The sequence below is a fragment of the Zootoca vivipara genome, chromosome 15 (genome assembly GCF_963506605.1).
Source record: "Zootoca vivipara chromosome 15, rZooViv1.1, whole genome shotgun sequence".
In the NCBI taxonomy this organism is placed as follows: domain Eukaryota; kingdom Metazoa; phylum Chordata; class Lepidosauria; order Squamata; family Lacertidae; genus Zootoca; species Zootoca vivipara.
Window position 1 is genome coordinate 1,298,585 of NC_083290.1, and position 23,717 is coordinate 1,322,301.

The following is a 23,717-nucleotide window of genomic DNA, read 5'->3' on the forward strand; positions in this document are numbered from 1 at the left end:
TCCTGGGGAGACCATTCCAGTCAGGGAGCCACTGCAAAAAAGCCCCCTTCTCGTGTTGCCACCCTCTGGACCTCTTGAGGACGAGGGACATGTAGGAGGGTCTCAGAAGATGATCTCAGGGTCTGGGTGTCACGTATTTCCTGGGGAGAGAGTCAAGTTGTACCTGGGCATAGCCATTCTCGCCCACAGCCAGCATCCATCAACAAAGGCACTTGGCTCGTGCCAGGCCATCGTCACCCAGCACCCGGCACCCTCTCCCCACCCCATTTTTCCAAGGTTCTTCTGTCACACAAAGCTCCTTCCCTTCGCCCCTGAGTCCAAAGATTTGCCCTGCTGCAGAGATGCATCAGCAGCAGGAGGCTCAAGGGTGGTGTCTGCGGTGTGCAGATAAGAAGCCGAGCCTCCTTTTGCAAAAAAGAAAAGGGGAAAAGGGACCGCACCCTGGCCTTATCGGAAGCCCCTGCGCTTCATCTGAGACACCAGCCCTCCTCCTCCTCCCAGGGAAACCTATCTGTGGGACAAGCAAGCCGGGCTGACCCTGCTGGAGCCCCCTCCTCTGCCACCAGGCATGCCTCAAAAACCACCCAAATATAAATGCCAACATCAGAGGCACCCAGGAAGCTAATGGGACGCCTTTCGGTGCCTCAAGAAACCAGTGCAGTTCAGACAGTCAGGTGAGGACCTGGGAGAGGCCAGGCTTCAAATCCCTACTCCCTGGGTGTGACCTTGGGCCCAATTGCTGTCTCAGCCGAACCCGCCTCACAGGGTTGTTGTGAGCTTCTTGGAAGAAAAGGTGGGATATAAATACAATAATAAGCTGAGCCAGGGGGCTGAGCCATGCCTGGAGACCCAAAGCAGGTGGGGTAGGAAGGGGAGAGGCCCCCCCCCTGTATCTCGCAAGAGCGGCAGTGGGGTTCCCACCACCCCAGAGAGGCCCCCTGCTTGCACCGTCTCCTCTTTGGAAACTAGGACGGGAAAAGACGAGATGGAAGGCGGCCTGGTGAGGTCACAATAACTTTTTATTGTACATTATTTCACACTTGGGATGCACACGGGGCCCCCGGCAAATCCTGGCACAGGCGGTCATGCACCACATATCCATGCAGAGAACGCGTGGCGTGGGGGGGCAGGAGAGCAGGCGGCATTTTTTTTGGGGGGGGGGAAATGGAGACTGGAATCCAGCGCTCTCTCCTGCCCACCCCCTGAAAGCTGGCAGAGGGGGACAGAACACCACCCAGGCCTTTGTGTGTGTGGTGGGGGTGAGGGGAACATGCTTGGGCCCCAAAGAGCCCCTCACTTCCACCCAAGCTTCCAGAACCCCCCCCATAACCCCCTCTGCTGCCCCCCATTAAACCTTTGGCGGCACAAACCCAGATCCTGCTTGAAATAAAATAAAAATAAAGAACTTGGCACCCTCCCACCTCCTTCACAGTACTTAGGTGGGGTATAAAAAGTGAGGGGGGGCTCTGAAATGCAGCAGCAGCAGCAGCCTGCACAGGAGGCAATTGCAAGAAAGCATGGCTGGGTTAAACCCCCCTCCCCCCCCCCCCCGGGCATGCGGAGAGCAAACAGGCACGCTTCACATGTAAGAATAATCAACAGTACAGACGTGTGTGTGAACAGTACAGACTGGGGAGGAGGAAGGTGCATCGAAACCCTGCAAAAGGGGGGTGGGGTGGGGAGGGAGCGCCTCCCACTGCCCTCCTGCACCTTCCCCAAACTGTCATGGAGCCATGTTTATACCTGGAGGGTGGGGGCACCGTGTAGCATAACGCAAAGGGAGAAGGGGATCTCTACGGCACAGAGGAGCAGGGAAAGAGAGGGGGGGCTGTGTTTTGCAGCTGCCGGCAGAGACAAGAGGTGCAGGTGGGAAGTGCCCTCCACTGGTAATGCCAGCCCCGGGGCTGTGGCCAGGCAGTGGGCTCCAGGGCCTCTCGCCAGTGGGGCAGGGCAGGGAGGGACTGCTTGTAAATCCCCAGCTTGGGACACAAGACCGGCTCCCTCTCCCATGGCTCAGGGAGGAAGCAGTTTGCCAGAGGGCGTCTCTTTCCTCTCCCTTTCTAGTTCTGGAGGGGTAAAAGAGCCCCGGGGAGCATATGCAGGCTGACCACGGCCTGGCGGGCATCTGCAAGACACGGGAGCAGAAGGCAGGATGCCCAGAGGGATTCTTGAGGGCAGGCATGATGGACCATCAAAGAAATCAGGCACTGTGTGTGTGTGTGTGTGTGTGTGTATCCGGACTGATGGCGAGCAAGATATGTTCATGGCGTTTGCGGAACGAGAGGTCGTGGCATTGATTTGGCCCTGGGCTGCGGGGACGGCTTGAGGTCCTGGCAAGGGGTTGGGCTAACCGGGGGGGGGGCGTAACAATATGGCGGCCTCCACCCTCCAACCTGTGCCGCCTGCCCCCCCTTCCCCCTTTGGAGCTCCACAAGCACAGGGACCGCAGGGCACCCCACTGGCAGATATGGCTCAACCTCAATCCGCTGGTGGCACTGAGACGGGCAGCGGCCAGGGACACCCTGCCCCCCGCCATCACAGCACAAAAGCATATGGGAGGGGGGAGTTCTCCTCAACTGGGGGGCGGCAGGGCCCAGCGTCGGGCCTCCTCCCAATTTGGGGGTGCGTCCCTGCCCCGAGAACGGCGCAGCGGTCGGTCAAGGCACAGACTTTGCAAGAGTACAGACAAGAGAGGGGAGAAAGTGTTGGCTAGCATGACACAGAGCGGGGCTGGGGGGTTACAAAAGGAGGAAACCTCTCTTGGAAATGCAAGGACTAGCGGGGACGCGCCCCGCTCAGGTCCCCCAAAAGATATAAGGCACCCGAGAGTAGCCCCCACCGTCTCCACGGATGAAGAGAGGAGCACGCAGTGTTTGCGGCAGTCGGTGGGAAGTGCATAAATGGAAGGAGAGGGGGGCTCTTCACCAGCTGGCCTCCGCTCAGGCCTGGGCTCCAGTCGCTTTCTGAATGAGCGGGATCTACGAGGGAGAAGAGAGACAAAGAGGGACAAAGGCTGTGAAGGAAGGACCGTTTTCTCCTTCCTGTAGCTTCTTACTTGTTTATAGGCTACCCTTCCTCAAAGGTTCTCAGGGCGGAACACAGGACAAAAGCACAAATAAATAGTTAAAACAGAAATGACAAAAAAGGAACAAGCCCCACACATTTAAAAGGCTGTCGAATATTAATCAGCCCAAGGCCTGGTTGAAGAGGACAATTTTTGCCTGGCAGCTAAAGGTGCATAATGGAGGCGTCAGGTGAGCCTCCCTGGGGAGAGCATCTCACAAATGGGGAGCCACTGCAGAGAAGGCCCCGTTCTTGTGTTGCCACCCTCTGGACACCTTGCAGAGGAGGCACACAAAGAAGGCCTCCGATGACAACTGCAGGGTCTGGGTCGGTTCATATGGTATTGAAGGTATTTTAGTCCTGACTGTTTAAGGCTTTAATTGGGCCTGGAACTTAACGTCGCTGGGGAACAGCCTGGACTTAACGTGCAGCCTGGACTTAACGTGCAGCCTGGACTTAACGTCGCTGGGGAATTCAAAATGGCACCCAAATGTAGGCAAAAAACTGCTCCTTAACCTTGGGAACCATCTGGTTGTGGAAGCTTAAGATGTATCCAAACGCATATAACATCAGAAGAGCCTGCTGGATCAGACCAAAGGGAGCCCACCCGGTCCAACTTCCTGTTTTCACAGGGGCCAAAAAGACGCCCATTGTGGGAAACATCTAAGCAGGACCCGAGCGCAGCAGCAACACTCTCCCCACTTGCAATCCCCAGGAACTGGCATTCAGGGGCATTTACTTTCTCCCACAATGCCACAGGGGCATTGTGGCTGGTAGCCCCTGACAGCCATATCCTCCCAAACCATTCCTTAATCCTCTCTCCCCTGTTGCCTTTGTTACATATCTTTAGGTGCCAGGCAAGAACATTCCTCTGTGTGTGTGTGGGTGGAATTATCATTTTTGTCTGTTACTATGCTATGTATTTTGATGTTTTTTTATCTTATAAACTGCCCTATGAACCTCGGACGAAGGGCAGTATAGACATCAATTAATTCAATCATGAAAATAAAGCCACTCGCTTGGACGACTAACACTAAATGTTGTAGCCGTCAATGCCATTGTTTAAGTATATGCTGTGAGCATGAGGACTCCCTTTCGTCCCTCCTGAACCCCCCAGCATTCAGCTTCACCGAGTGGCTCCAATGAGTTCTGGTATTAAAGAAAGAAGAGCCTGCTGGATCAGGCCAATGGCCCATCTGCTGTGAGCTCCAGTTGAGAAAAGAAGCAGAAATTAAAAGCTCTTAAAAAAAAATAATAATTCAAAGGGCAGGCAGATACCACTGCCTGCCCCTCCTGCCTCACCTTGGAGAGGTCGACCCCCGTGAGGGCATGGACAGACGCAGGGAGCTCAGCCAGCAGCCGGTTCACATCTGTAGTCAGCTTGTTGTTTTCTCCGCTGAGGATGACGATTTCGTCCACCTTTGAGAGAGGTGCAGCCACCTTGGCGGCAATCTGAGAGGGACACAGAGAGAGCGAGAGAGAGAAGGCAGTGTGTCAGGATCCAGGCGCAGGCCCCAGGGGAAGAGAGGCAGGCAGCTCTTCCACACACCCCCAATCCCCATCCGCCTCCTCACCTGGGGCAGGGCATCCAGGACCAAGGCCATCTTGGCTGCCTCCCCATAGTGCTGGTAGGCCTCTGCCTTGAGCTTCATCTTCTCAGCCTCCGCTTTGCCAATGGCCTCGATCACCAGGGCCTCCGCCTCTCCGATCTTGCGGATCTTCTCCCCTTCGGCCCGAGCGATCAGCACCTGCTTCACCCTGGAGAGGGAGAGAGCTTGGTCAGAGATGTTCCCCCAGGATGTGGGGCACACAAGGCCTCCTCCTCCTCCTGCCCTAAGAGTGGGACGTCTCCTCCAGTGGTAGCTCAGGGCAGGGACTTTCCAGACCCTCCACGCAGCAGAAGTTCTCCCAGGGGGGGTCCATGGAAAGTTTTACTTGGGGACACATCCCCAGGCCCCTCTGGCTGCGCAATTTTCCCAAGGCTCCCTAAAATCCCACCCTCCAGCCCCACTCACTTCTCTCCCTCGGCAATCTCCTGCATGCGGTGTGCCTCTGCCTCTGCTGGCAACTTGACGGTGGCAATGAGCTCCTTGTCCATGCGGATGACTTCCTGCTCCTCAACGTCGATCTGCTTCCGGCGCTGCACGACCTCAATCTCGATCTCCTCTTGGCGGATCTTTTGCTGCTCTTTGGCCCCTTGCAGCTCGTACGCCAGCTGGGCCTGCGCCGTCTGCAAAAAGATGGGGAAGGGGCCACAAGGAGGTTACACTTTGTCCTGATGAGCCCTCTAAGTCACTCTAAGGTTTGGGGCTGGGTTACACCAGCATCCTACATTTCCTTGTCCTTGTGAGACGATGTCACCACCCCGCTCTCTGCAAATTTTAAATTCATTTTAACTTGACTGTGAAAAACAGCAACCTCAAAGCGGTTCGCAAAAAAAGATAAAACAATAAAAGAATCAATAAAAAGAATCAACCACAATAACTTAAGACTTTCAAGTCGCAACGGACAATGGACTAAAAGCAGATTAGAACTTGCATCAGGTGTCTAAACGTCAGTGCAGGCTTGTCAAAACAAGAATTTGTAGCAGGGGCTTAAAGGAGTACTAGGCAGGTGCCTGCTTGGTATCAAGAGGCAGGGAGTTCCAAAGTGTAGGTGCTGCCCCACTAAAACACCGAGTCCTTACAAATGCAGAACAGGGATTATGTGGCGCCTGTAACAGAGTCAGTTCCACCGATCAAAGCAGGTTGAGTGGGTGCATAGGGGGAAAGGGGATCTCACAGGTAAGCTGGTCCCAAGCTGTTAAAGGCTTCATATACTAATATTAACCCAGTATTGTGTCTCGGCTGCAGGCAGCAGCAGCAGTGCAGGGCCCCTTTAGTACTTTTGTGGAGCCGTCTCAGACAAACCAATTTCTCAAACCCCTTGGTGGTTGGTGAACACTCTGGCTGAAAGTTAGAAAGTCCTTTCTACCAAAGCCCTAAAGTGCTCTTCTGAATTCCAACCCTCCCCATACCCCCCCCCACGCACCTTCACGTTGATCTCTTGGCTGAAGGCGGCTTTCTGCATTTCGAAGGCACGCTTCGAGTCGGCTACCATGGTGTCCGCCATGAACTTCACATCCAACATTTCTCTCTTGTATTCTGCCTCCTGCAGGAGCAAAACAGTCAGAAGGCAGAGGTCAGCTGACTGCGCTCAAAGGGACGCCGGAGACGGGGCAGGAGCATAAGGCGGGCCTCTCCTCTCCTCTCCTCCTGGGCCATTTGACATACCCGGATGCCGGCGTCTCGCTCTGCCTCGGCCACCCCGATATCGGCGTCTCTCTGCACCACGGCCGTCTGGGTCTTCCCTAGTGAGCTCAGGTAGCTGACTTTATCGTAGACATCCTGCAAGGGGAGGAGAGAGATTGCTCCATTCAGGAAACATGAGACAAGAGACGTAGCTCAGTGGAGAGGAATGCAGACCAGGAACTTCCCTGCCTCTCCGAGATCAAAGGCTGTAGTTCAGCGTCCGAGCCCCTGCGTTGCACGCAGAAGGCCCTGGGTTCAATCCCCAATGGCATCTCAGGGTAGAGCTGGGAGAGACCCCCTCGGACAGCTGCTGCCGCCCATTAGTGCAGGCAGCAGTGAACTAGATGGACCAATGGCCTGACTCTGTGTACAGCAGCTTCCTATGTATTTGAATAATCCACTAAGCAACGAAGGCCTTTCTGGGGTATTGAAACAGATGACCAGACATGACGAGAGGCATATAAAATGATGCCTGGCCTTGATCCCTCTCTCGTAATCCTAGAACCCCTGGGCCTCCAACGAAGCTGCATGTTGGAGGGTCAGAGCAGATAAAAGGAAGCCCTTCTTCGCGCAGCGCAGAGTTAGACTGTGGAACTCCCTCCCACAGGAGGCAGCGACCGCTAACTCAAAAAGGGACCTGGCTCGTACCTTGATAGTGAAACTCAGGATCTCAATGCCCATCCGGCCCACATCAGGAGCCGCCACTTCCCGCACGAGCTTGGCAAATTGGTCCCTGTCCTGGTAGATCTGCTCGACAGTCAAGGTCCCTGCAAAAGGGGGAGACAGAAGGCAAGATGGCTGCTGGAACAACGGAGGCAAAGTGGCTACGAAGGAGGGAGTCCAGGAGACGCCCGTACGGCATGTGCTTCTGCCAAGTCAAGTGAGCAGAAAGAAAGGTCCCATCTGCACTAAACATCTAAGCCAGCCATCGTACTGCTTCCAACGGTCATGGCTTCCCCACAAAAGATCTTGGGGTGTGTAATTTATTGTTCTGAAGAACCCTATACTCCTCAAAGAACTACCATTCCCAGCATTCCCTGGGAAAGATTGATTGTTAAACCACTCTGGGCATTGTAGCTCTGGGAGGCGAACAGGCGTCTCCTAACAACTCTCAGCACCCTGAACAGACTGCAGTTCCCAGAGTTCTTTGGGGGGCACCATGAATGTTTAAAGGGGTGCAATGCTGCTTTAAACATATAATAGCGCAGATGGGGTCAAAGGTTATGCTATCCGAGGAGCAAAGAGCTTACGGTAGCTAGCTCTTCTCAGGCAGCCACATGCACACTGAAGTTGCAAGGATTGCAATTCAACAGTACTTTTTATTATGCTCAGGGAATCGTATGCAAAAGGAATTGGAAGGTAATGAAAAACATCCCCTATCTAAGTTGCAAGCAATCACCATACCCTGACATAATCAATAAGCAACAAAGCACGGAAAACCCACAAACATCATTCCAACATGCTCTACAATGTGTGAACAACACTTGAAAAACTCACTAAATATATCTTTAAAATTCTTTACAACAGGAAAACAGGGATACTCCCATAGAGTCATAGAATTGTAGAGTTGGCCTAGGGACCCCAAGGGTCATTTAGTTCAGCCCTCTGCAAGGCAGGAATCTGAAAGCATCCATCTAATCTCTGCTTAAAAACCTCCAATTAAGGAAGCTTGCTAGGGGAATCCATTCCACTGTCAAACAGCTCTTATCATCAGAAAGTTCCTCCTGATGTTTAGTGGGAATCTCCTTTTTTGTAACTTGAATCCATTGGTTCGAGTCTTACTTTCCAGAGCAAGAGAAAACAAGCTTGCTCACATGACACAGCCCTTCAGATATTGGAAGATGGCTATCCAGTCTCCTCTCCATCTCCTCTTTCCCAGGCTAAACATACCCAGCTCCTTCAACCACTCCTCATCAGACTTGGTTTCCAGGCCCTTGATCATCCTGGTCACCCTCCTCTGCCCACCTTCCAGCCTGTCAACATCCTTCTCAAATTGAGGTGCCCAGAACTGGACACAGTACCTCAAGTGTGATCTGATCAAGGCAGAATAGTACTGTGACTTCCCTGGACCTGGACACCAAGACTTCTGTTGATGCAGCCTAGAACTGTAGAAAGCACAGCTTCCATGACTCTTCCATAAGAAGTTGAAGACTGCCGTTGCCTCAGATTAAAGAACAGTCTACTTCACACAATAAAAGCACCACCTGTGTGTTTACGACATTCTGAATGTGACCAAGCAGTTAAATATATGTAGCATTGCATTTTAATATTCCAGTTGCTTTTACGTATGTTTTCCCCCTTGACAAAAAAAATGCTACTGAAACAGTGTTGGGAACACCAATCCTTGCAGCCGCTTATTGCCAGGCTTTTTTGCAAAGCGAGAGAGGGCGCCCCCCCGCAGCCATGCCCCCCACCTAGGATGGAGCGCAGGTGCCCTTCGAGCGTCTGGAGGACCACATTCTTGACGTCCTGCACGTTCTTGCCCAGGAACTGCTCACAAGCCACCGCGAGAAGCTCCCTCTCAGTTAGGATTTTCACCTGCAGGCAAAGAGAGAGAGAGAAAAGAAGAAGACATTTGATGTGAGCCGCAAAGGGGCCAATACAGTCGACGAAGTGATGGGCTAGCAACAGAAGCAGAGTCTGTGACCGCTGGGGCACCCTTGGGGTGGCTCGGCTCGGCTCTGCCCCACAAGGATCCGGTCACCAGGAGCCCTCTTCAGACCCATCAGCAGCAAACCGGGAGTTTTTGTTAGGAGGCAGGCTGCAGGGGAGCCCTGTGCCTGATTTTAAAAACTCTTTGCATCGGTTCCCGATCTGGGAGAGCAAACCAAAAGAATGGGTGACCCCAGAGGAAGCAGCTGCTGCCCAGCCTCAAAGCAGCAAGGCCATGACTTCAGGGGGTCCCAGGACCCTAGCTCTGCATCCAAGAGGAGGACATGCTGTAAGCCAGGTGCGGGGGCATGGCCACCCCTCCCCAGATGTTGCTGGGCACCACCTCCCATCATTCCCTTGGACACCTGCGAGTTGGAGGCCAGCAAGAGCTGGAAGGCCACAGGGTCTCCCACCTGCTGTAAGCAAAACCAGGAGCCACCCGCCCCCCCCCGCTCCTGCCGGAGGGAGGCAACTGAGGCATCAACCCATTGCACATGGAGCTCAAAAGCACCCCCCACATGACCAATTCGGAAGGTTTGGCATCATAATGTCAGAATGTATGCGAACCTGCTTCTGCCGATGCTCTCCCACCCGCCCACCCACCCCCTCCCTCCTGAAAAGTCATTTCCTTAAAACTGGCAGCTCTCGAGGGTAAGCAGGCCGGCCAGATCACCTGAATGCTTTTCTCTCTCTCCCGCCAGTTAATGGATGGTAAAGGCTGGTGCAAAGCCAGCAAGCCTCTCTTGTACCCGTTTCAGCTGATTATTCCGTTTTGGGGATTGCAAGCGCCGCTTGAGATCGGCAGGAAGGGGGTAGCTGTTTATCCCAACTGCAAAAAATGAGCCAGGGAGGTTTGGGTGGTGGTGGTCTCTACTGCACTCTGCAGGTTATCCATCAGAAAGGAAGTCAGCCTGTATGTCTGTGTAGGCTGGAGCCGCTCCTAAGTTTCAAGTCTCACCTCCCCCTTTAGCCTTTAGGGGGTCTTAGCCAACTAGATTCTGCTCAGAGCAGACCTATTAAACTGATGCATCTCATCCAGTCATTCCTGTCACTTCAGTCGGTGTACTCTGAGCAGAAATAACATCCTTCTCTCGTCCGGCCTGGTAGGAAAGAGAATTCACCCAAATGGCACAGAAAGAAAAAGAAAAAAACATTCCCAGGAGGAGGGTTTTTTAATATAAAAAAATTAATATTAAAAAAGCAAATTAAAAATGCCAACTGGCCAGCAGGCTTGATAAAATATATGTCAAATAGCAAGAGATAGAGGCTTCGTTAATGTTAACACAGCTGGGACTACGAAGGCAATGAACTTTTTAAGAATAAAAATCCTACAGCTGTTTTAATTGGGGAAGCCAGGAGTTCATCGCCACAATGCACAACCCCAGAGAAAACTCAAAAATAACGACAGGAGGAGGCAGATGTGATGGGAGGAATCCCAATGCCTTATTAAGGAGAAACGTCCACCAGGGCAAGCCTATTTACTTGCCCCACCGAACAATCCCTGCTCTCCTCTGCCCCCTCCTGGGGGTTCTCTTGACCACTCTTCCAAGAGCCAGTTGGGGTGGGGAACGTGGGGAAAGGAGGGGGGGTGGAAGCCTCATGGCGCCAGCCCTTGGGCAGGGCTTCTGTTGACGGGACGCCATCAGTAGAACCCCCCGCCCCCTGTTCTTTCGGCCTGCCTGAAATCCTATTCCCTGAAAATAAAACGGGAGGGAGCTCTTTGGGAAGCTTCCGGCCTCACCCTGCCACTTTGCCCCTCCTGGAACTATCAAAGGGGCCAGGGTGGGGTGGGGTGAACAGTGGGAATCCCCTTGCGAAGCACCGCAGGGACACAGGAAGCTACCTTAGGCTCACACCCCTGGGTCCATCTACCTCAGTACTGTTTGCACTGACCGGCAGCAATGGCTCTCCAGGATTTCAAGGCTGGGATATTCTCCCCAGCCTGGAGATGCAGGTGGGGGCTGAAGCTGGGACCTTCTGCATGCAAAGCAGGTGCTCTGCCCCACTTGAGCTACAGACCTTCCCTTCCAGAAGATTCCCTTCCCTCACCACACACTGCTCCAAAGAGGCCCTCCAGGAAAAACCAGTAGCTCGCTGTGGTTTCAGGCCCGCCACCGACACATTTGCATATGTAGGGGGGAGAAAACACCGAAGAAATATTTCAGAGTGTCTGGACGACCAGCATGAGTTTGGACCGAGGGTGGCAGTGCAACAGCCCAGGAGCAGGGGTGCGTGTGGCCTTTTCACAAGTGCCGACAGCGCCCTCTGCTGTCCAGGTGGGAGAGAAGCAAGGGCCTCGCGGGTGGGGGACCATGCAGTGGTGAACTGGCGGTGGAGGGAGGGGGGGGTTGAGCATCAGCTTTCGAACAAAGGGCCGGTGTTTTTCGGAGCAGACAGCGCCTCTCTCGCTCCCCTGGGCTAGAGCGGCCTCCTGGGAGGGAGAGACCAGGGAGGGTTACAGAGGCATGCATTCCTGAAAGGAGGCGTTTTCAAGTTACTGTACCTGGGCCACACCTGTGACAGTTAAAGCTACCCCCTCCGCCGTCTCTACGTCCTCGCACCTGGGCTGTAACGTCATTATCTCTAGGGAAATCCTGCCAAAAAACGTAAAACATTGGCACGTTTCCAGGTAACAGGCTCAGCTCTCTTCCCCCCCTGGCTCGGGGCCACCTGCTGCTTTCCTCCCAGGTAATGCAGATGCAAAATGTACGGCTGCCTGGCCAAAAAATTAGAGGGGGGCTCCCTCCCCCAGCCCCAGCCCTAAAAAAATGAGGGCCACTTGGCTGTGTTGGAAGCGAGTGCAGAAAAGCCTTGAAGCCACACAGACCAGGTAAACACAACGGGGCCCCACTGAGAGGTTTCCCCTCCCAGAGGGAGCGTGGCCCCCTCCTGCTTCCCAGGCCTCAGAAGGACAGCTGCCTGCCTGAAGCACCCTAGTGTGTCCACACGGAAGGTCAGCATTGGACGCTGCCTGGGCAAAAGACTGAGGAAGCAAGCTTTTAAAAAAGGCCCCTGGGATGTTGGCTGAGCATCATCAAAAGGCAAGGAAGGACCCCCTGTGAAGTTGAGGCTAGACTACTGTAGAGTGCCGGGGTCCCCCTTGGAGACTGTCTAGATGTGTGGGAAATTTCGGGTTTTCCTCCGAGGTGGAGAAATTGTGCGTAGGCTGAAAATCTTTAGTTAGGATTTAAAAGCCACCCCCTGTTTTGGGTGGCCTTTGTTCCTATGAGCTGAGCTGCGGGAGAGGTTTCATACCCAAGCTTTCTTTTAATCTTGGCTGAATGAGACACACAAATTTACTTTTTAACAAACACATCACACCATGACAGGCTCTGCCATCCAGGCTTTGCCAACTTGGTGCCTTCCAGGTGTTCTGGACTACAACTCCCACCAGCCTCAGCTTCATCATATAGCTGCACTGGCTCGGTGGGGGGCTGATGGGAACTGCAGTCCACACCACCAGGACTGACGGAGGCTGCTCTGATCCTTCTGGGCACGGTACTACAGAAGGCAGGTGGGCCTGACACAGACTACAGAGGGCTTCTGCTGCCTAGGTGGAAACGTCTGATTCCCTCCACGGTTATACTATGTCCCTGGAGGGAAGAGAAAGAGGCCGAGTATAGTTGTTGTTATCAACCTTCCTCTGGCCAGGTGCCCTGCCGTTGTTGCTGGACTCCCAACTCCCATCAGGGTGGGCAGCCAGCATGGCCAATGGCCAGGGACGCTGGAAGCAACACCTGGAGGGCCAGCCCTGGCTGGGGGAGGTTGGGATTGAAGCTTCAGAGAAGCAAACGCACCTGGCAGGCGTGTGCTTTTCACCTGACGGGTGGTGTGCTCAGCTCATAGAGTTGACTTGGCCTACCAAACACCCTACTAACGACAGGGGGGGCAGAGCACCTGCTTTGCATGGAGGCAGCCCCCCAAACTGAGAGAAGGGCTAGCGGCAGGGAAGACCCTTCTCCGCCAGAAATGCTGGAGAGCTGCTGTCAATCAGGGCTAGGACACAGGAAGACGCTTTGCAGTGAGTCAGAAGGTTGGTGCATCCAACTCAGGGTGATCTGCCCTTGGTGGGGGCTGGGGAGAGGCAGAATTCATTTCTCCTGGTCCATTTCAGGTGCCACGCGACACCCTGCTCTGGGACTGGCCCAGGAAGTCTGCTATGTCCCCAAGGGGTAGGATCCTAGGCCTCCCTTTCCTTTCTCTCTCTCCCAGAGCTGCCTTCCTGTCCTTGTGCGAGGCTGGTGAAGCAGGCGGATGTGGCAATGGGGTGGTGGTGGAGGGGGTGGACGAGCGGATGCTAGCCATGTCCCCAGAACCCTGTGAGAATTTTGGAAGAGCTTTTGCATGCATCTCTCTCTCTCTCCCTCTCTCTCTCTCCATTACCATGGGGTGCGACAGCAGGTAGCAAGAGCCAGAGACAAGGGGGAGGAGGAAGGCGAAGGAGAGAGAAAGCGCTGGTGCCGGGAGCGGCGGCTAGAGAAAGGAAAAATATATATTAAGAAGAGCAAGCACTCAAGTCCTTGTGCCGCCACGGTTGCTGCTGTTGCTGCTCTGCCGCTGCGTGAGAAAGACTGGAGAGGAGGAGACCGGTTAGGGACAAGAGGTTAGAAGCGGGCGGATTATTACCTGTGCGACCCCCGTTACGTACAGTGGGACCCCCTCCGACGTCTCAATATTCTCACAGCGACAAAGGATGGTCATAACCTCCAAAGACAGTCTGAACAGTGATAAATAAAGGTAGGACAGCAAACACACAAAGGTGGTGGTTACCAGAGAGTAAGAGAACACCAGAACTCGCCAAGGAGGAAAGACGGGACTCCGGGGTGGGGGTTGCATCTGGGGGCCAGGCAAGAGGGGCCGGGTATTTGAAGGGGGCAATGCTGAGCCAAGGCCCCCGTTGCCCCCAAAGAACCTGCCCTACTCTAGGTACAACTCCCCAACACACACACACACCCTCCCCAAAGGACTCCCCAATGAAAGCAACATCCCCACTCTGGACATGCTCCCCTGGAGCTCTGCTCTGTTTACCTGTATAGCAGGTTTAAAGGTCCCTTTTTCTCATCACGCATTCACTGGGATCGGGAAAACCCTGCTTTTTTATTTGTAACTGCAGCTGAGGTGGTTTTGCTTTTGATCTTAAGTCTTCACTGGTTTAGATATTAAATAGGTAAAGGTAAAGGAAAAGGGACCCCTGACCATTAGGTCCAGTCGTGGCCGACTCTGGGGTTGCGCGCTGATCTCGCATTATTGGCCGAGAGAGCCGGTGTATAGCTTCCAGGTCATGTGGCCAGCATGACAAAGCCGCTTCTGGCAAACCAGAGCAGCACATGGAAACGCCGTTTACCTTCCCGCTGTAGCGGTACCTATTTATCTACTTGCACTATGACATGCTTTCGAACTGCTAGGTGGGCAGGAGCTGGGACCAAGCAACGGGAGCTCACCCCGTCACAGGGATTCGAACCGCCAACCTTCTGATCAGCAAGCCCTAGGCTCAGTGGTTTAGCCCACAGCGCCACCTGGGTCCCAGGTTTTATATATATATATATATATATAATATTCTTGAATGGCTTTGACTTTCATACACTGGGGCTGGCTGGCTGGCGTTGACCCACGGCAGTGCCTTTTCTGTGGTGGCTCCCAATCTGCAGAATGCCCTCCCTGGTGAGGTGTGCTTCTCTGCTGACCTTCAAGAGGCATTAAAGAATATTTGTGTCGTTGGCCAAACGACACTGTTCCTGGCATTCCCCAAATCACTGGCTGGGAGTATGCTTTTTAACTGTTTCAGAATGCATTTTCACTATTAGAATCATTATTTGGAATGGTTGGTTGTTGGTTTTTAATTACTCTTGCGTTTGCCGCCCTGGGCTCCTTTGGGAAGAAGGGCAAGATACAAACTGAATTTACCTGAATTTTAGCAAAATTCTGGCAACCATCTTGCAGGGCAGGGCAGTACCCAGCTGCACAACACTGGCTAAGATGTGGCAACCCCACTTTTGGGCAGGTCCCTCTGCAGGGAGAGAAACCCAAATCTACCCACCCACTGTGGATCTCTGCTCCTCCCGCAGAAAATCCAGAGAGTCCCGTCTTTCTCCTTTCCGTGTTAGTGCCTACGGAGGCAGAGATGCCCCCGCAGGTGTTAAGAGTGATTATTTGCACATGCTGTTGATTCCCCCCCCAATTCCCCCGCCCGGACCCTGTGGACCACACACAATGTGCTTTAGGACAGCAGCAGCAGCAGCGACAGCATCACAGAAAACAGTTAGTCAGTTAGGCTACGCAAGAGACACACAGCAAGGCAACATTCACAGTTAAGGCAGAGAGAGAGAGAGAGAGAGAGAGAGAGAGAGAGAGAGAGAGAGAGAGAGAGAGAGAGAGAGAGAGAGGAACATGGTGGGGGGTGAAGGAGGGGAGGGAGAGATCCCCTTCCCCTTAAGAAGGCTGGCAGAGGGATCTGCCCCAGACCACAGGATGCCACAACACACCTCCTCTGGGTCGGAGTCTTCCAGGTGCAGGAGGCCACCTGACCCGAGGAATGCCCCCCCCCAGCACCAACCTGCTGGCCACAGAGCGCACCTCTCCTGCCCTCTGGCCAACCAGCAACCAGGCTCTCTCCCCTTCTCTTGCATTGTGGGTAAAGGCAAAAGGGGGGGAGCCGGTGGCGTACTCCCCAATTTAGCTAGAAGCGGTACAGTTATATTTGGGGGGGATTTGATCCAGCACATTTCAATTCGGCGCGTGAAAGAAACCAGTCACTCGTAAGAGGGGCCTGTATCCATGAGTCTCTGTTCTGAGGCCAGTGAGTTGCACAGAGATGCAACGGGAAGCTTCGTCCAAGGTCACATGACTCTAGTGTGCCTCTCCACTGGGAGCAATGGAAAGAGGCAACCCCAGAGCCTGGAAACCTGCAGAGCTGCAGCAGGCAGCCTCTTCTCTGAGCTGTTTCTCATGGCAGGTTCTGCAGGGGCCTAGTGAGGGGAGGTGAGAATATTCTTGAAAATGAGAACATTCTTGAGAATATTCTCTGCTAGAAAATTCTCCGGAGAATATTCTCCACAAGCTGTAAATTCTAATGTCAGAACCAGTTTTACAACCCACTTTTAATAATAGGTCAAGCTGTGACATTGCCAGTGTAAGTAATGAATAATGATTATTATTTTTGATCCAGTTACATTACTGGGCTTTGTGTCATTCACCATTGGCAGTTCTGAAATGTGAGCTACAGGAAAAATAAATGCTATTCATTTAATTTGATGAACATTTGAATTTGTATGTATTTCAACTACTGTATATGTAATAGCCTTTTTTCTATTTTGGCGTGACCTTATTCTTAGCAATTCTATACCCTTGGCCATACAGTGTGGGTTTTTTTTCAAAAAAACCCAGAAAGTAGCTTTAATGCTTTATACACTTAAAGTACCTAGGACTATACAATTATGTGAGGTGGCCTTGATTTAAACGGTTGATGTTTCTATATTTTTATTTAGTGCCAGTAACTGGTTTTTGCAGTGCCATTCAATGGTACAAGGTGCCATTTACCAGAGACTGACATACTGAAATATATTATCATATAATGATAATACATTTAGTGTTAATGGCTTTTTTATATGTATGCATATAGTTTTGTTTATCAACTATATTAACTAATTATATCATTTCCAATGCGTTAAAATGAATATTCTCCTATTTTAAGTGAAAATTCTCTAATATTCTCATTAATCGAGAATATTCTCCAAAAGATTATTCTCAAGAGTTTAACATCACTACACGGGCCTTACACAACACTACTGTGTCCAAGGCTGTGGTTTGGGGGTCACTTGAATCATGTCAAGGTTACAAATTTAAGCCGTCTCAAGGACAGTTTTCTTTTTTTGCCAAAATGGTCCAAAGGAAATGGATCGAAGAAATGGCAGTTCTGCGATATGAACTACCTAACAAATCAATTTCCTGGCTTATCGGGAGGTGGCAGAGAAGGAAAGGAACCATGGCAGCAAATCAGTGCTCAGATCTGCTGCAAGGTGAATGTGCCTCAAATGTGGCAGCTTTAAAATATTAACAAAATGCCCCACGACTACCATAATGGAGTGGATCTCTGGGGGAACGTTCTGGGGGTTGCAGGCCTCAGTGTGTGTGTGTGTGTGTGTGTGTGTGTGTGTGTGTGTGTGTGAAATAAATCCTTTCCAGCTGAGTTTGGACACCATATGTCCCTATACATGTTCCCAGAATAGATGTGATGTCTCCCATTCATTACTTTTATCTTTAAGACCAAAGTGCCCCTGAACCGGGGAAGACGTGTGAGTAAAGGCACCATTGACCAGAGGCAACAGACCATCCGTCACAATGCTGCCCCTTTCACAGTTAAAGGAGGGCTGGTTGTTTTGGGAAGGGGGCTATTGGTTTAACACCAAAAAGTGTTTGCATAAAGGTGCTGAACCCCTCTCCCTGAAATCAGTTGCTCCAGAGGCTTTTCGCCATTCCTTGTTGGGAAGAGTGAAGGGGCTGCTTCAGGCAGCAGGTGGGCCCTGCAGGATCAGGCCCATGCCCCCCCATCTAGTCCAGCATCCTGTTCTTACAGGGGCAGCCAGATTACAGTAGGAGTGCAAGAACACTCTCCCCCCTCGCAGTTTCCTGCAGCTGGTATTCAGAAGCACGGAAGTGACGGTGACAGAAGGGCATTGGAAGGGAGAACAGTGTTCGTTCCCCCTGCGGTGGAGAACGATACGCAGGAAGATGCCTTACACCAGGCATCCCCAAACTTTGGCCCTCCAGATGTTTTGGACTACAATTCCCTTCTTCCCCAACCACTGGTCCTGTTAGCTAGGGATCATGGGAGTTGTAGGCCAAAACATCTGGAGGGCCGCAGTTTGGGGATGCCTGCCTTACACTGAGTGAGACAACTGGCCCATCTGCACTGACCGGTAGACTCTTCAAGGTTTCAGGCAGAGCGTCCGTCCCATTCCTACCTGGCGTACCCCAGAATTGAACCGCTGTCTGCAAAGCGTATGCTCTACCGCTGAGCTATGGGCCTTCCCCAAATGATACCACCCTGTCGCCTGGCCAGCTTTAACCAAGGGGGCGCTACCTCGCCCTTTGCCCTGCAGCAGCTCAACTTAGAGGGAGGGGAGCCCTCGGAAGATGGGGGTCTTTGGGAGTCACAAGGAGCCACTTGATACAGGAGCATGTGGGAAAGCAGCACAGTCACATCTAGCTGGGCCTTGACACAAAGCTGCCTGCCCCCCCCCCACGATCAGGGTGCTCCCCTCCTTACCTCTGCGTGTCAGAGATGCACCACCAGGCCCAGGCCCAGCCTCCGTGGACGTACTGCTTCTCGTCCGCCCCGCAGCAACCACCTGCACAGGAAGCAGAGAGAGCGGTTGGGAACGGGCGCTTTATTTCGTCTATAAAGCTTTGAAAGGATGCCCACCGTTCCAAAGGGGAGGCATTTCCAGGGCAACCGTCAAAGTAGTGAAAACAGAAAGGCAATGGTCTGACCAAATATGATGGCAACGGACCCCAGATATGTCAAACTGCTGCACACCCGCTCACTTGTTTAAACCCTGCCTCCATTTCTGCTCCCTTCCTTTTGCCTGCATTTCCCGATTGTAAGCATCTCGTTCTTTGTACAGTAAATTGAAAAGGGTGTAAGGAGAGCTTGAGAGATCAAGCCAGTGGACCTGCTAGTCCAAGATCCTGTCCTTACAGGGGCCCAAAGAGATGCCCCAGTGGGAAGTCCGCAAGCAGGACTTGAGCACACCGGAGCCCTCTCCCTTGCTGCTCTAAGATTCTAGTCCTCATGATCATAAATAAAGGAGTGGCTTAAATAGGAAAATGGGAAGCTGCCTTTTCGGAAGCCAGTCCAATTGGTCCATGGAAGGTGGTGGACTCTCCTTCACTGGAGGTTTTTGAACACAGGTTGGAGGGTCATCTGTCAGGGGTGCTTTAGCTATGACTCCTACTTTGCCGGGAGGGGGGGTTGGACTAGATGACCCCTGGTGTTCCTTCCAACTCTATGATTCTATGACACGAGCACCAGAGTTCTCTCCCCTCCTGCAGTTTCCAGCAACTGATATTCAGAAGCACTGCAGTCTCCAATTGTGGAGACAGGGCACTCATGGCTAATAGCCATCCAGCCCTCTCCTCCATGGATCTGTCCAATCACCTTTTAAAGTCATCCAAGTTTGTGGCCTCACAAATGGAGGCAGTGAGAGATTTTGCTTTCTTGGGCTCCTTGATCACTGCAGATGGTGACAGCAGTCACGAAATTAAAAGACGCCTGCTTCTTGGGAGAAAAGCAATGACAAACCTAGACAGCATCTTAAAAAGCAGAGACATCACCTTGCCGACAAAGGTCCGTATAGTTCAAGCTATGGTTTTCCCAGTAGTGATGTATGGAAGTGAGAGCTGGACCATAAAGAAGGCTGATCGCCAAAGAATTGATGCTTTTGAATTATGGTGCTGGAGGAGACTCTTGAGAGTCCCATGGACTGCAAGAAGATCAAACCTCTCCATTCTGAAGGAAATCAGCCCTGAGTGCTCACAGGAAGGACAGATCCTGAAGCTGAGGCTCCAATACTTTGGCCACCTCATGAGAAGAGAAGAATCCTTGGAAAAGACCCTGATGTTGGGAAAGATGGGGGGCACTAGGAGAAGGGGATGACAGAGGACGAGATGGTTGGACAGTGTTCTCGAAGCTACGAACATGAGTTTGACCAAACTGCAGGAGGCAGTGGAAGACAGGAGTGCCTGGCGTGCTATGGTCCATGGGGTCACGAAGAGTCGGACACGACTAAACGACTAAACAACAACAACAAGTTTGTGGCCAGCACTGTTTTTTTTACAGTTGAACTATGTGCTGTGTGAAGAAGGCCTTTCTTTTCTCTGTCCTGAATCTTTCAACATTTGGCTTCATGGGATGCCCATGAGTTCCAGTCTTACGAGGGAGAAAAGCTCTTCTCTATCCACTTCCTCTCTCTGCTGTGCATAATGCAATAAAATATAATTGCAAAGGAAGAGTATACATGAGTAGCCAACAGCTGCAGGGAGAAGGTCAGGCAGCCAAAGCTCAGAATGAGCTCAGGCTTGCAACAGAGGTTGAAAATAATAACGAAAGGTTTCATTGGCTATGTCTTAAGCAAGTGGAACAACAAGCAAGTGGTAGCTCCTTTGCATGCAGAAGATGGGGAAAAGCTATTGGGTGGAGGTGGAACAGTTCAACACCTACTTTGCCTCTGTCTACACCCAAAAGGAAAGCAGTGCCCAACCTGGGGATAACAGAATAAATGATGGAAGGAGGGAGCTGCAGCAACAGGTAGTGAGGGAACACCTAGCTACTTTAAATGAATTCAGATCTCCAGGGTCTGATGAGCTGGCAGGTATAATCTCAGAGCCTCTTTCTATAATATTTGAGAATTCTTGGGGAACAGGTGAGGTCCCTGTTGATTGGAGGGGGGGCAAATGTTGTCTCCATCATCCAGAGAGAGAGGAGCCATCCCAGTTGTAAAGGAGCCTCTGGGGCACAGATAATTAAGCAGTCGGTGTGCGAACACTTAGAAAATGATACAGCACGAGTTTCTCACAGACAAGTCATCCAGATAAATTTCATTTCTTTTTTGTTAACTTTAAACTTCTCTGTTGGGGGATGCGCAACTGCCTGGCAACTGCCCTTAATTTTCTCATTGTCTTGGCAGCCATAGAAGCTTGTTTTCCACTTTTTAAAATATTTATTTCAAAAAGCAAGTTCTCAGAGCTTCGGAAATAGCCATATGCAGCTTAATGGAGAAGAAACAGGAGCAGGTGGGGGCTGGCTTCACAGGACACTCCCGCCTCTATCACACACACTCCCATCCAGGCCCAATGCAACTTCCTGCTGCAGCTTCGCGGGAAAGATTAAATCGGGAGAGGGAGCCAAGTGATCACCTATGACCGAATTGGTGCAGAGCCATTCAGAAGCTCTCCTCCTCCTCTGGCAGGCAGGCAGGGAACTGGGCCAGTTCCCATTCCTCTGCGCGTGACCCATGCCTGTGACTTTCTCAACCTCAGGGCTCTGCCAACTGTGCTTTGCAGCACAGCTCAGGAAGATTTTGGAAGCAGAGGAGGAAGGAAGCATTGCTGTCCCTACCCAGCCCAGAAGGAGGAGCTTTTAGTAAGGCATTTGATTGGAAAACGCATATTGTATTCCTTTCTCCCCCCCCCCCGCCTTTCCACTCCTGCACTTCTGTCAAATCTCCAACTCCCTGAACGCCTTTGCGAATCAATTCTGCCCTGTCGTTCAGATTTATTGCAGTCCTCTCTCAGAGGAAAACCGCAATAAAATATCTTCAAAACAAGCAAGGAAACCAACGGCAAACAGTTAACACCCTGTACCTTCAGAGCTGTCCAGCATTAACACACCCCTCAACAGGTAGCCCAGGAGGATTCGGCCCAGAAGCACCTGTGGGAGATGAGTGCTTTAAGAGTCTGAATGCCATTAACACACCGTGGCAACAGAAGGGGCTTGGAAGAACCAGCGGTTTCACAGCATGCCTGCCTGCTCTCAGGGACTGCAGGATCCAGTAAAGGGGACCTAGAACTTTCCAAATCCCTGAGAAAAACCCATAACCTCCACTGGGCCTCCAAGATGCCGGTGGCAGGGCATGAGGTGCCAGGTTCAACCCCCAGTGGCATCTCCAGGAAGGAGACCCCATGTCTGAAACCTTGAAGAGCTGCTGCTAGTCTGTGTAGGCTATAGTGAGCGAGAGGGACAGAAACATGAGGACGGGAGTCTTACTTTAGGGCAGGCATCCCCAAACTGCGGCCCTCCAGATGTTTTGGCCTACAACCCCCATGATCCCTAGCTAAGAGGACCAGTGGTCGGGGAAGATGGGGACTGTAGTCTCAAAACATCTGGAAGGCTGAAGTTTGGGGAATGCCTGCTTTAGGGGAATGGCTTGTGCAGCTCAGCGGCAGAGCACCTGCGGAAGCTCCAAGGTTCAATCCCCGATGACATCTCCAGGAAGGGTTGGGAATGGACTCTGCCCGAAACCTGGGAGAGCCACTGCTGCCAGCCAGTGTAGAAAACACTGAGGTAGGTGGGCCAAAGGTCTGACTCAAGGGAGGGCAGCTTCCTCTGCTGCTCATTAACCAGCCACTTTCCTCCAGCACCCAGCACTCTGGAGACTGTTTAGGTAAAGGTAAAGAGACCCCTGACCATTAGGTCCAGTCGTGACCGACTCTGGGGTTGCGGCACTCATCTCGCATTATTGGCCGAGGGAGCCGGCGTACAGCTTCCGGGTCATGTGGCCAGCATGACTAAGCCGCTTCTGGCAAACCAGAGCAGCACACGGAAACGCTGTTTACCTTCCCGCTTGGAGCAGTACCTATTTATCTACTTGCACCGTGTGCTTTCGAACTGCTAGGTTGGCAGGAGCTGGGACTGAGTAACGGGAGCTCACCCCGTCGCAGGGATTCGAACCGCCGACCTTCTGATCAGCAAGCCCTAGGCTCTGTGGTTTAACCCACAGCGCCACCTGTGTCCCCCTGGAGACTGTTTATTCACTTGCAAAAAGCCCTCCATTGCCAAATGCAGCCCTGCAGGCAAGAACTTCATCTCAGAAGCAAGAGGTGGGGGCTACCGTAGTTCAGAAGGCGAAAGCAGCCAGAATTCAGGTGGACTGGTTATTCTTCTACCCCAAAGCAGAAAATCTTGCTGGGGGGTATGGGGGCTGTAGTAGCAAATGATGATGCTATTTTTTGGGGGGGGGGGAGGGAGGTGAAGAGGAAAGGACTGGCCCTGAAAAAGGCCAGCCAGCCACACCCGCTGCTGTTTTCTTCATCCTGCCTCAGGGAGGTCCCTGCTGGCTATGTAATCAGATTTGCTCAGATAGAAGGAAAAGTGCAGCCAGCAGGCGAGATCCTGGGAGACGTTACAACGGAGATATGAAAGCTAGGGGCTAAATGGCACCTTAAACGGAATGTCTAGACTCTAGGCGCACTTATACAAAGCTGAAAATGAGTGAACTGCAGCTAAAATATTTTGTTCGTTTTTTGCATGGTCTAGTCCTTCCCTTGCCCACCCTCCTAATATTCTTAAGAGGGTCTCATCTCCATTCTTCAGAGAGTAGCTGGAAGTGGGGAGGAAGGAAAAGGTCATTCTTTCCTCCCAGTCTGCAGTTTTAACCTGAAATCTTAGGTGCAGTGCTGCGTCCAGAGCTCAGGAACTGCTTGCGCTAATGAAATTCCCAGTCGCAAAATGCGCCTAGAATAAATACAGTGGTACCTCGGTTTAAGTACACAGTTGGTTCCAGAGGTCTGTACTTAACCTGAAGCGAACTTTCCCATTGAAAGGAATGGAAAGTGGATTAATCTGTTCCAGACGGGTCCCCGGAATACTTAAACTGAAAGTACTCAAACGGAAGCGTACTTAAACCGAGGCATGACTGTAATGGGAGTTTCAAACACTGCTGGGAGATTATGGCAAAGGAGGAGGAAGCGCATCCATGTGAGGCTTGGGGCCTGGGCTAATGATGCTCCCCTCCCCTCTACCAGGAGAGGCATCCACTGGACCTATGGACCATCATGACCAGATCATCCCAGTTCCTTTGCCATTTTGGAGCATTGATGAGGCTTGGGGCAATTGGAAGGTGGAGAGAGGGAATCTCTCTCTCTCTCTCTCTCTCTCTCTCTCTCCTGCTGTTTGTGTAAATTTAAAAGGACTTTGCAGCTCGCTCTCTGTTTTTT

General features: G+C 52.1%; 1 protein-coding gene across 2 annotated transcripts in view; it reads right to left on the reverse strand.

The window, feature by feature from the left end:
- Positions 1 to 1,001: 1,001 nt before the first annotated feature.
- FLOT2 (flotillin 2) overlaps positions 1,002 to 23,717 on the reverse strand; it is a 28,477-nt gene continuing 5,761 nt past the window's right edge. Inside the window, exons 2-11 of one of the 2 annotated variants that reach the window (XM_035138903.2) lie at positions 18,271 to 18,352; positions 11,509 to 11,599; positions 8,768 to 8,891; positions 7,002 to 7,120; positions 6,336 to 6,449; positions 6,094 to 6,213; positions 5,079 to 5,293; positions 4,638 to 4,821; positions 4,366 to 4,515; positions 1,002 to 2,978 (exon numbers count right to left, since the gene is read on the reverse strand). In XM_035138903.2, coding sequence (XP_034994794.1) covers positions 2,940 to 2,978; positions 4,366 to 4,515; positions 4,638 to 4,821; positions 5,079 to 5,293; positions 6,094 to 6,213; positions 6,336 to 6,449; positions 7,002 to 7,120; positions 8,768 to 8,891; positions 11,509 to 11,599; positions 18,271 to 18,352 — 1,238 coding nt within the window. In that variant the 3' untranslated portion in view covers positions 1,002 to 2,939. Of the gene's footprint in view, positions 2,979 to 4,365; positions 4,516 to 4,637; positions 4,822 to 5,078; positions 5,294 to 6,093; positions 6,214 to 6,335; positions 6,450 to 7,001; positions 7,121 to 8,767; positions 8,892 to 11,508; positions 11,600 to 13,631; positions 13,723 to 18,270; positions 18,353 to 23,717 lie in introns of both variants that reach the window. The other variant, XM_035138904.2, reaches the window with a different exon arrangement.